This window comes from Suricata suricatta, chromosome 4 (genome assembly GCF_006229205.1).
Source record: "Suricata suricatta isolate VVHF042 chromosome 4, meerkat_22Aug2017_6uvM2_HiC, whole genome shotgun sequence".
Classification (NCBI taxonomy): Eukaryota; Metazoa; Chordata; class Mammalia; order Carnivora; family Herpestidae; genus Suricata; species Suricata suricatta.
The window spans coordinates 110,648,632-110,660,910 of NC_043703.1; the positions used below are offsets into that span (position 1 = coordinate 110,648,632).

General features: G+C 39.9%; 1 protein-coding gene across 2 annotated transcripts in view; it reads left to right on the forward strand.

Annotated features, from left to right (window-relative positions):
* The window catches only part of MEIS1 (Meis homeobox 1), a 135,817-nt gene that overhangs the window by 100,297 nt on the left and 23,241 nt on the right, over nt 1–12,279 (forward strand). For both annotated transcript variants that reach the window (XM_029937491.1, XM_029937492.1), the window contains exon 9: nt 12,014–12,090. In XM_029937491.1, the coding sequence (XP_029793351.1) occupies nt 12,014–12,090 (77 nt within the window). The remainder of the gene's footprint in view (nt 1–12,013; nt 12,091–12,279) is intronic.

Genomic DNA, 12,279 nt, shown 5'->3' on the forward strand with positions numbered 1-12,279 from the left:
TAATCTTGCTGATGACAGGTCCAGACCTTTCTCCCACTTACCTACGATGTTCCATGCACATCTGTGAGATGTGTGGGCCCCTCCTCCCCCAGCATGCTGGCATTTCCCTGCGCGGGCAGAGTGGGCAACTGGAAAGCGTAGTTAGAGCGACAGATCCCGGGGACCGGCCCCAATGTTGGCTAAGACTTCCCTCTTCTGTAATCTATTGTGGAGACAGACGGGGAATTCCCATCAGTAAGTGCTTTGGAAAGTTAAAAAAGGTTTGCTTAAGAAGGTTCATAAAGAGAAAAGTAATCTTATTACTAAAACAATTTAAAGTTTTTAGGGTTTTTTTTTCTTAAGGGGAAATTCTCTTTAGTTTGATTGCAAGATAAGGGTTTTGTGTTCACCAAGATAAAGTATAGTGCTGAATAATCTCTTAAATTAAAAATTGAAGTGTATGTTACAGAGAATAGAGATAATTAAATATCCTGGACTACAATAGGTGAAGGGAAAAGAGTTCTCATGAAAATTAGCTTAGTAAAGGTAAATTGCATTTGAATCTTAACTTCAGATCTGGGTGCTCTGCTATTTGGCATATGTTGAATTGATAATGCCTGTGTGTTAAAGAATTCTGATTGTTTCTTTTGCCTCTCACACAGCTTATAAAAATGCAAGCAGACCCGCCTAATGAATATTAATAGGAATGATGTCTAGATAACACATAAACCCCCTGGATCTGTGGACTTTGGATGGAGTAGTCAGAGAGGATTTCTGTGGCTTTATTTAATACCAAATTTACATACTTTTAAAGAATAAACATCATCTTAATATTTTAATATCAATATTCCAAAGCAGAGATTTTAGTGAAATAAAAAAGCTTAATTTTCCTTCCCTGAACATTATATTCACCAAGGTCTACATTTTAAGAGACAGGAAACTGTTAGCTAAAAAAGAAATTAACTTAATCCCCCTTCATTAAGTTCCAGTCTTTTTTGTTACTTAGAGACAAGTAATAATTATACCCGCAGCAATGCGAAGCATGTTTTACACTTTTGTTACACAAAAGGACTGCAGTTGTTAAGGTGACAGCAAAAGAAAATGAGAACATTGACAAATACTGATATATTTTTTTCTTAAATCTGCTCTGACTCTTGAAAGTAAATTTCACTCAGGTGTCTGAGCAGCATTTTAATTCATTAACAGCAAAAATTACACATGTGATTTTAGAAAATGTCAATCAACTAGCTAAACAATATTTTCCCAGCTAAGGCTATAAACATGGCAGCTAAGTGGGTGGAAGAGATCTAAAATGACTATACATCTCGGTTCTTTCAGAAAGCACACAAGGTGGGTATTTTGTTTTCAAGCTGGTGGGGTTTTCTTGGTTGGAACTTGTAGCAAGGACACAGTAAATCTCAGCAGTGGGTATTATTTAAAGCACATGTGCTCTCTTTCTCTCTCTCTCCCTCTCTCTCTTTGACATTTGAAAAGACTTTTTAAATTTTAGCTTTACAAAAGTGGGTGGGGGGAATCATTAAAATGTAGTTTGTACCATTAGATTCCATTATTTGTCATCTTTATGGCTGTTCTATAGTTTTCATTGCACCTTTAATGGTAAGCTTGGTCAGGAGAGGTGAGCGGGAATGTGCTCGTACTTGGCTGCGGTGCTGCTGACAGTGTCTGCTAGCTGGGCTTCAGTCCACGTCCCTGTAGATTTTAATGTCCCCGCAGACTGCTGGCAGCCTGCTTCCAGCTGTGGCAGGCGTGATGCAGTGAATTGCTTTTGAATGTTCTTTACTCAAATAGGCAGTAATTACAAGCTTAAAGAGGTTTAGTGGTCCAGTAAACTACATAATCACCCCTGAATTAGCCGGGGCTCATCAGTCCCAGCCCAGCAAGCTCGAGTCTGCTGTTTGTATGCAGCCGTGATCACATAGCAACCTGATCAGCAGGTGTGGAACAGCCAGAGTCCCCCATAAACACAACTGTCTACTGGGGACAATGATCTCTAATGAGATGAGGCTACACCATCACTGTCATTTAAGTGGGAAAATTAGCACTAGAGAATGAGTACCAGTTCCAGGGGTCTTTAGTCATATGGGGAGCAGCACGGAATCTTCATCTCTCGCTCCCTGTCTCTAGCACTTTCTGTCTCCAAAATCTTCTCACCCACCAAATATACCAGTTTTGCTTCTACTTTATGGATGCTTTATTCTTTATACAAAGATTTTCCCTGAGTATTTAATGCTGGACAGGGTGTCTGTAAAAGCAATGATAATTACTGTTAACAGACTCATTCCAAAATGGTATCATTGTGTTTTATCTTCCTTTTCTTTTCTCTTCATGGTTTCATAACACTTCCTGTTTTTTTCTTTTCTTTTCTTCTCTTTTTCCTTTCCTTTCCTTTTCTTTTCCTTCCTTTTCTTTTCTTTGCTTTCATTTCCTTTCCTTTCCTCTTCTTTTTCTTCTTCCTTAAAGTGGAAAAGTATTCTCCCCGTTGGGGATAAATCTCTTCTTAGCTGGCATGCTCTCTGAAAAAGTAGAGATGAACTGTATATACATTAGAAAAGATCCTCACTTTTTTAGACTTTATTGTCTAAATGGATCGTGAACTTTTTTTCTCCCAGAAAAGTGGCCCAGAACGGTGTGTCAGTTTTTTGTTGTGTTTTTTTTTTTATCTGTTGGACTGGAGTTCTTGGGGAAAGCAATCTCCTTTCCCCTTTTTTCAGTCCTGTGCCCAGAGGATGCAGGACTTGAATTTCCCTGCACTGCAATTGGAGAGTGGGAAGGGAACTGTTGTAACAAATAAGCCCGACAACAACATAGAGTGGATTCTGGAGGAACTTTGAGGGAAATTATAGCTAAGAAAGGCTAATAGGATAACACAATAATTAGGAGCCTGGGCTGCTGAACTAAACTGCTTAGGACTCCATCCAAATTGCAAGTAACTGACTCCATGCCTCAGTTTCCTCATCTGTAACATAAAGGAAAAACACCTCATAGCTTGTTATATGGATTAAATGAGTGAATACTTGTAAAGCACTGAGAACATTGACTGGCACAGAGCAAGAATTATGTAAATGTCAGTTAAATAAAGTAAATAAAACCTGTACTGGTTTGGGATTTGTAGAGCTGAGTGAGAAGAATGCGTATTTGTGGAAATAAGTCTGTTAGTTTTCTGATGTTTACCTGAACCATCTACTTATAAATGCTAGCTGAGGCATTTGGGGTATCCCTAACTTCAATAGCACTCATTCATTCATACAGCAAATATATATTGGGAACACAGAACAGGGCTGCTTGCGTTGTGAATGAGAATAGCATTTGTGTGTTTTTATTAGTGATCTACTACAATGCAATGGTTCCAAATGTAATTTAACTCATATTTGAATAAGGATCAAATAAGAAATGAAACTAACTGGCAAAAAAAAAAAAACCCCACAAACCTCCAAACAGACACAACAGTTTATTTCAAAGCAGACAGTTTAAGGCATATTGTAGTGTAGTTGTCTGGAAGAGTAGGCATTTGTTTCTGTGACCCTCACAGAGCGTTCTTGCTTATAACCACCCTTATTCCTGTATTCATAAGCAATGGTTACAAGTACTAATACAGTGAGAGGTATATTAGTTCCACTGAGCTTTGTGTCCCAAAGCAAAATCTAGTACTGCTTTCATTAACAGAACTGAACTGTAGAAGTAAAAGACACAGATATACCTTAAAAGAATAGCTTATTCATAAAATGAATAGTAATCATCACATATATGCATGAGTGGGATTGCTCCACCCATCATTTTAAATACAAAATAGTTTGGAAGTGAGTTTTCTTAATTTGTACATTTACCACCAAGTTTCAAATCCCAGCTCTGCGCCTTACCAGCTGTGTGAACTTGAGAAAGTTATTTGTCTACTCTGTGTCCAAGTCTCCTCATCTGTAACATGGATATAACAGTTGTGCCCACCTCATAAAGTTTGTGAGACTACATGACTGAGTACATGTGAAACATTCGGAACAATGCCTGGCACGTCCCCACTCCTTAATTCATGTTACCGTTCCTACTTCTACTGCTTTTAACCAGCACTACTAGGCTACCACTAATACAGCCCCTGTGGATGGGTGCTGTGGACAGATGCTGATGGAGGGAAAATGTGGGGGAAGGTTCGGGGGAATTACCTTCGTGCCCCTTGATGTTTGCCTCTGAGGCAGAAGCAGTGGGCATGCAGACGGGGTCGTGGGAAGGAGAACAGCAATGCTCTCCTGGATCGTGGCTGTTAAAATGCAGAGAAACATTCAGTCACTGCTCAGCACAATTAAGAACTTAGTTCATGCTCCATTATATATGTTTTGCTTTAATATAGCTTATACAGGGCAATGGAGACTGGGAAAGAAACGTGTATGTGAGCACAGCCACCTGGAAGAACTCAGGGGAGGGAAGACCCGGCCTCAGAACTAAGTGGCTGGGAGCTATTGTGCTTGTGTTTTGACCTAGCCTAGCCTCAGCTTCCTCTTCTGTGAAATGGAGCTAAGCCTAGTCCCCACTCATGGGAGTCACCAGCAGTACATGCACTGTGTTTGTCCTACTGACAAACAGTGAGAGTTCTCATGAGCTACGATGTAAAATGATTCAAAGAGGCCACAAAAGTGAGACATGACCTTCTCCTCCATCCCCACTCCCAGGCCCCTGCACCTTCCACTCTGTTTTTCTTATTGGCCTTTTTGTGTTTCCTTTTACAGCCATGGTCTTCTAAGAGAATCAATATTCAGGGAGTTCATTAATAATCATAACAGTTCAAAATAATTTTAGCACTCTTCATGAATTTTAATACTTTTAGGAGGAGAATATAAGTAATTGCTAATTTACAGTCTAAATTTTATGCTTTAATGCATATACTTAAAGAGACTCTGGCAACATATATATATAGCTAATAAAGAATAGATCTAAAACATTGTCATTATTGTAGAATTGCAAGCAACTTAAAAAAAAATGCCCAATGTGAAAGACTATGAAATCCCTTAGTATAAGCATTTGCTTTTTTTTGGTATTTGCCTTTTTTGGGTATTTGCCTTTTTTGCTTAGTGTTTTTATTTTATACTTATTTGATATTTACAAGAAATTAAAAGGTCTGAGAGATGAGACAGGCAAAGTATTGTAGTCTTGGCTCTTATAACGGACTGTAAGACCATGGTGTCACTGCTGTGAATTATAAAGATAGTCTCATTAGTGCAAAAGTAAAGATTGCTATGAAATATTACCCAGTGTTCAACTTTCCCTTCCATGCTTCTATCATTTTCACGGGATAAGATCAAGTTTAGAGATTCCTACCTGACTTCCCTACTTGCATATCCACTAGCAACTTCCTGTAACTGCTGCTGGATAGACGAGAAATCAGAGAGGGGTTGTCTGGAAAATGGCTTGACTAGGCTTCAGAGAAAGCAAGTGCTGAGAATCAATGGAGCACATTTAATCTGAGAACCAGGCAATCTAGGAGCGTCGGTGGAGAATTAAAAAGCAGGTCGAAGTCCTGTGACTTTCCTGATGATGCTCCAAACGTTCTTGGCTTCTTAGCCAGTCCTGCCAGCACCTCTTCTTTTGATTCCAGCGTGAGCCAGGATGCCGGACTCAACTACTATGCATGCAGAGGCTATGTTCTTCCACTGCACGCTGCCCTGCTTTTGTAATGCAAATGGGAGGCACAAAGTGTCTCTTTGATAATGTGCAGTCAAAAGACAAAAAAGCATTCACTGAAACAGTAAAACTAATTCATAAAGCTGAAAGACAATAGGGAAGCATTATGGATCTTTTTAAAGGAAAAAAGTATCCTGGATCAATGTAATTGTCACAGTGTAAGCTATTCATAGTCAATGCATAAGGGCAAAATGGCTGCACGTTTATGTAAAGTGGGAGAAGTTTTTACAGGCAAAGAAATTATACTAAACAAATATAAATATATTCGGTTAGCAAGTTTCTGCTTATCTCCTGAGAGGTCAAAGATGTAGCTAGTTATTTTAATTTAGATCCACAATATTCGCTTCGTGTCGAAAACTCAGTAGAAGTTTGAAAGAACACGGGAGATCCAATGGTTAAAAGCCATATGGTGGATTTTTTTTTCTTCAAAGGGAGTATCTCTCCATCACATACCAGAGTTTAGCTCAAGGTCAACTTATATTAATGCATTAAACTTAGCTGTGGAGGAGGCAAAGGGCTGGAGGAAGAAGGATAAAAGAAGTTCCGAAATTGTTCTTCCAACATATTCAGCCAAGCCACAGAACATTGCCTTGATAAGGGATATATTGGACAGTTGCCATAATTCCTCCTGTTAGATCAGCTCCCACGGTACCTATTCCCATACCTTTTAAAGTATAGCATGTAACATTTTGCTTGAAAATTGCTTCCACCTCTATTGCTTTGTTATAGCTGTTTTGCAGTTTCGGTATAGAGGCAGTTCTGTGTCACAAGAAATTACTAATCTGAGGCTTGAGAAGGGGCAGCGTAGCCTTCCATTATCTCACCAGTGAGCTCTGTACAGGATTATTTTCAAATTTTCTGCTGCCATTACAATGTGCTGTTAGAGTGGGCAAGGCAGGCGGGGAGGGAACATTATTGAAACTTGGTTACCAGGGTAGATAAGATAAAGTTCATCACTGTCTTGGCATCCACATTTACAGTCAAGGGTGGAAAATTTGATGAAAGGAGTATATTTGGTCAAGGATATCGTTAAGATATAAGACTGGACATTTTCCATCTGTGTGTACTGTAGAGTTTTTTCTTTCGCCATTGATGCTCGTCTGAAACGGTCTGCTTGATTGTTTAAGTAAATAAGTTTTCTTCCAAAGTACAGTAAACTTGTGAACACCAAAGAGGCAGTGTCGGAACCCCACTTCCAACCCAGCCTCAAGAAACAAAATTGGAATTGTGCAGAGGTAACTTTCTTTTTAGCGAGTTGCCATTTTCTTTCTGTCGCTTTCTATTCTTTGGGGCTGATAAAATACAGTTCAGACTTCACTTTTATGTAAGCTATTTTTAGATTTTCGTCAGACATTCTTTAACCATTTCTGTTACACAGGACACATACTCCAGGGATCATTTTATTCTCTGATGGGGTTATTAAGCAATCAACGCTATACGAGGACAGTATTGGAAGTCGCACTTCAGGTCCAGAAACACAGGACGAGTGACACACTGTTTCTATTTCAGCAAGAGACTTACCCTGGCAAGGAGGAGTCAGGGCGTTGACTGCTGAAATACGAATGATCATTTTGTGAGTTATTCCCTTTAGTTGGGGTTCCACCCCCCCGCCAGGCCATTTCCTTTCCCACTGAGTCCGGCATCTCTTCTCTCCCCAGCGAAGCCAGTCCATACACGTGTGCAGGTTTAATGCTGGACGGGAGGGTCAGCTTCACCCTTACATAATCACTCTTTTATGGCTTTCACTCATTCCTGAGGTGTTAATGCAGATCAAATGGGAAACACTCGAGAAAGAACCCTTGTAGCTACTGCCCTGCCTCGCTCTCCTGTCTCGATCGTTAATTCTTATTGTAAGATCTAAAGGTAATTTTGTTTGCTCTCTTAATGCGTTGCAGTTCTCCCAGTGGCCCTTGCATATCCTTTCTCAAATTCCCATCTTGATCAATTGTTTGCAAATAATTAAGCTTTTAAGAGATAATGGCATGAGGCTAATGTACACAACAAAGGAGAGGTCTCCTGTCACTACCTATTGGACTGTGGTCAAATTTGCTTTGATATCCCAAAGTGAGTAGGTTGATTGGTATATCTGGCCAAGTGCACCCCGTCTTCCCTTCACAAGAACCTACTGATCTTTCTTAAACTAGTGTCCTTGCCATTAATAGCAGAGGTGTTCAGGAAAATGGCAAAGGACGGCCTAGGCTCTTGGTTGTAATGGTTTGGAGTGAATTTCCCATTTTCTTCCTAGAATGTCCTCCTCTTTATCTCTTTTGTAAACTGCTGTCTACCTTTGCCCATCTTACCACCCTGTGGGCATAACACCACAGGATTTTGAATGTTTTCACAGCAGCCTTGCTCCTGGATGTCAGGTTTTGGTCAAGTCATTTTTTTTTTTTTGTCTACAAAGGAATAATTCATACTGTCCACAAAAAGCTTATTTAGGAAAGATGCATAGGATTTAAGATATTTAAAGATACTGGGTTTCAGTTAAAAGCTTACTTCTTTGTGAATTTTTAGCTGACTGTGGATTAGCTACCTGAAGTCATGGCTTTCATGTGATTCTAGCAATTATGGATTTCTTTCAGGGAATTCAAAGTTTGTGGGACACCCAGGCCAAGAACTATGAAAAAAAGGGAAAAAAATTCAATCTCCCTGCTATAGACCAGGGTTTAGGGAATTTTGTTGACACCTTTTTTCCCCCTTAACAATGACCAGATTATTGTGGCATTTAATTTCATCCAGGCTCATTCATTTCTATTTAAAAAAAAAATATCCTGAATGACTGAAAATTGTTTAATGGAGATGGAGTGCTGGGTCTCCATAGCTGGAGGCTGCCTAGCAATTATGCTGCATGAAATTAGACACAGTGTGTTCCAATTACTTAAAATCAGATCACATGAAAAGTGACAGAGGAAAAAAGGGCTAGAACTTTCTTGTTTCATGATATTTAAATTATGAAATCAGAAACTGCATGATGTGAAGAAACAACCTAAATTTGTGCTGAAATTTTGAGGGCCATCGATTGCTCTTTGAAGCTGTAATGATTCAGGTAATTTTAATGATCCAGAGAGAATTTTCCTGACACCACCTGCATAAATAACACGTGAGTTCCATTTGCTTTATAAGAATGGTTGTAAAACTTACAAACAGGCATGCAAGAATACTCTTGAAAACACAGCACAAATAAATGACTGTGACAATTCTCAATTTTCAAAGTAACTAAAGGTAAATGGCATAAATATTAATTTTTATCCTGTTCTGGTCATAATATTAAGTCACAACTAACGAGGCAGGACAGAAGGTACTGCCATCCAGCTACAGTGAAGAGAGACTGTTGACATATTTATTAATTCTATAGCAAGTCACTGAAAGGTTTCCACGGGACCTGAAGAACTGTAAGCAAATTACAGAAGATGCTGTAGATTGGAAACAACTTGTGTACATGGGTCTATAATTTTCTATGGCAAGTAGTGCCAATATCTGGATGCTAGAATTTGCATGTTTCAAAACCAGGCTTATAATCTGTAAGAATTGCCAGCCTGAGTAACTTTTAACTGTGATGGATCTTAAAACTCCAGATGATAAAATTGAGGATTAGAAGAGTTGTCCCTTGTTTTAAAATCTCATTGTTAGTGAGTGGCAACATAAATATATACACTTTACAGGGTCTTGTATACCTGTATACAGGTCTTCAACTAATGTAGACATAGAAATTCTATATATCAAACCTTAATTCAGTATCTATTCATAGGATAAGAGGTTCATATGGTTCGTATTGTGTGGCAGACTTTTATGCAGCAGGAACTATGTTTTATTTATTTTTAATTTTTTAAAAATAGTTTGTTACCAAGTTGGTTTCCATATAACACCCAGTGCTCTTCCCCACAAGTGCCCCCTCCATGCCCATCACCCCTTCCCCCTCCCTCCTCCCTCCTCAGCCCTCAGTTTGTTCTGAGAGACTCTTGAATACAGGAACTATGTTTTAAACTTTAGGGTAGAGGATTCTCTTAACTCAGTATCCAGTCATGAGATTTTGCCTGTGATGACTGACATTATGTTGTGTCAAGTGAATGTCACCTATGATCTTAGTCTATTTAGAAATTTATAGACTGTTATTTGGAAAGAGTGAGTTGACACCACTGTTAGGAATGAAGTCAGGAAAGTAGCATTGTGGATCTCAGATCGGATTGTTTATGCCTCCTGTAGGCTGTTGCAAAAAATTTTATTATACCTTTAGATGTTGTATCTGACTGGACGGTATCTGTGTATCATGGCAAAACATAGCCTCTGTCTTGTTTCACAGTTATTTACTAATTTCCTGTTATGTGCTAGGCAGGGCTTTGAGGATGGTGAATGAGAAAGTCATGGACTTTGGAGTTGCTCCATGGGTGAGAAGAGGCACCCCAAAAGGAAACAGATCATCAGAAGAGGTGTTTCAGAGAGTGGTGTTCTGCCATTGGGGGAGAAGGAAAAGACTGACGTGAGGGCAGTAAGGTGGGCTGCTGGACGCTCGGGTGGGTGAGGCTTGGCCTTTGAGCTGAGATGAGGAAGTGTCCCTGGGGCAGGAAACGGAAGGGTAGGGACAGGTTGGTGTGTTGGAAGAACAGAAAGGAGGACTGTCTGGTCAGACAGACGGGTGGAGCAGGGGCGAAGAAAAGGCCACCAAGTCTGAGAGGTGGGCAGGGCTGGGTGGTAGCATGCCTTACAGGCCATAGTAAGCAGTCAGGAAGTTTTGGGGAGGGCATAAGAATGAAGATTATAAAAGGTATTTGCCACATCCCTCAAGCATGGTGGGGTTTAGACACTGGAAGGGAAGCAGGAAATACCACTGAGTCATGTGGCCGCTGACCATGCCTTTCCCTGGCCAGTTTCCTCACCTGTAAGACAGGAGGGACAGTAGATTCCATTTATGTCCCTCAAAGGGATATAATGGGGATTAATTACCATCCTGCCTGTAATATACTTGAAGCTCTTTAGAGAAAGGCACTATATTCTATGAAAGCAAAGCCTTATTCTAATTGTGTATTTATTGATTAAGTGACAGTCAAAGACAATGCTTCTGGGAAAAATTGCTACATCCCTGCTCTCCACAAACGAATCCCACGTGTACAGATATAGAACATATTTAAACTTACATATAATAGCATTAAAGTGGTCATTAACGAGCCTTCTTAGCATCTAATCAGACATTATTAATGAGATTAAAACCTGTGTTAATTAACATTCAATAGACCAGAATTTAGTTTCCAGTGGCAGGGATAGTTAAATTGAGAGTTGAGGGTGCCCTTTCTTTTCATAAGAGAATAGAGGGCTGACTATTAGAACAATTTTTATCTGGGGAGAATTTATTGGGATGCGGTAGTTTCAAGCTAGTCAATGTGTCCATAGATGGACACCAGCTCTCAGGCTTTAGAAATGTATATTTCAGATTTAGATATATAGTTCATTACTGCCCAAAAAGTATTTGTGCCAAAACTAATTTCAGTAGAATTCCAAACATTCTTTCAAGAGGGTATGAGTTTCATTTTATTATCTAATCCCGTAATACTTTTTTGTCCACTCTACCTCATGAGGAACATGGCTGGGCTTGTTCTTAGCATGCGGGATATGCGGGTCTTTGACCTTGTATTGGCCGTGTTCAGAACCCCAGCATGTGTTGACATCCAGATACGGAAACCAACTTTGGTTGGACGTCCTTTGCTTTTCAGAAGCGCTGCAATGGTTAGTGGTTAAAAAAGACCTACCCACTCTCACTTTGATATCTGCACCTGGCGGCACGGTGTGCCCGAGGGAGAACGGCGCGCTCACACAGTGCTTCGCTGCCGAGGACCTCAGCCCAGGTGGCTGAGCCAGATGGTTCAGCTTTAGAAGTCTGTGGTTCGACGAAAATATCGCATCACGATGACATGATTTTGTATCAGCGAGAAGGACTTGTCCCTATTTTAATCTTATACAGTGAAGATCAACTAAACTTCCTGTGTTTGCAACAAATAAACCTTTAAAGGATAAACTCAGTATCAAGGTTCTGCAAGTATCCTAAGTAGCTATTTATACACTTCACTAATCTTTGTAATTGGCTTGTCTTTTACTGCCATTAATTAGATGATGTAGTATTCCATTAATAAGAGTGACACACCTCAGCATTTTTACCTTTAATTATAGACTTCACTAGACACTTAGGCTATTGACAAAATAGCCTAAATATCGCCTGAGATACACATACTATTTTTACAGAGCGTATGTGTTTATTATTGAATCCCTAGCACGTAGCATTGCACCTGGCATGTGCTACGCTCTGCACTATCTGCCCGGAGTATATGTGTTTCCGTCTGTCTTTGTTCTCTTTCAGCACCCTTACCCTTCTGAAGAACAGAAAAAGCAGTTGGCACAAGACACGGGACTCACCATCCTTCAAGTGAACAATTGGTAAGTAATTTGGCTTTGTGTTTATACATAGTCCGCTTCCCTCTTGGGCAACCTGCAGCTAATGTTTTGCATTAAGAAGACACACCCAGTTGTGGCTGCTTTCCCTGGTGGCTCCTTGATGGAAAGGTGAAAATAAAAATGGCTGACTGGTGGGTGAGAGCACTGGCTAGCACGGAAAAAACCCAAAAA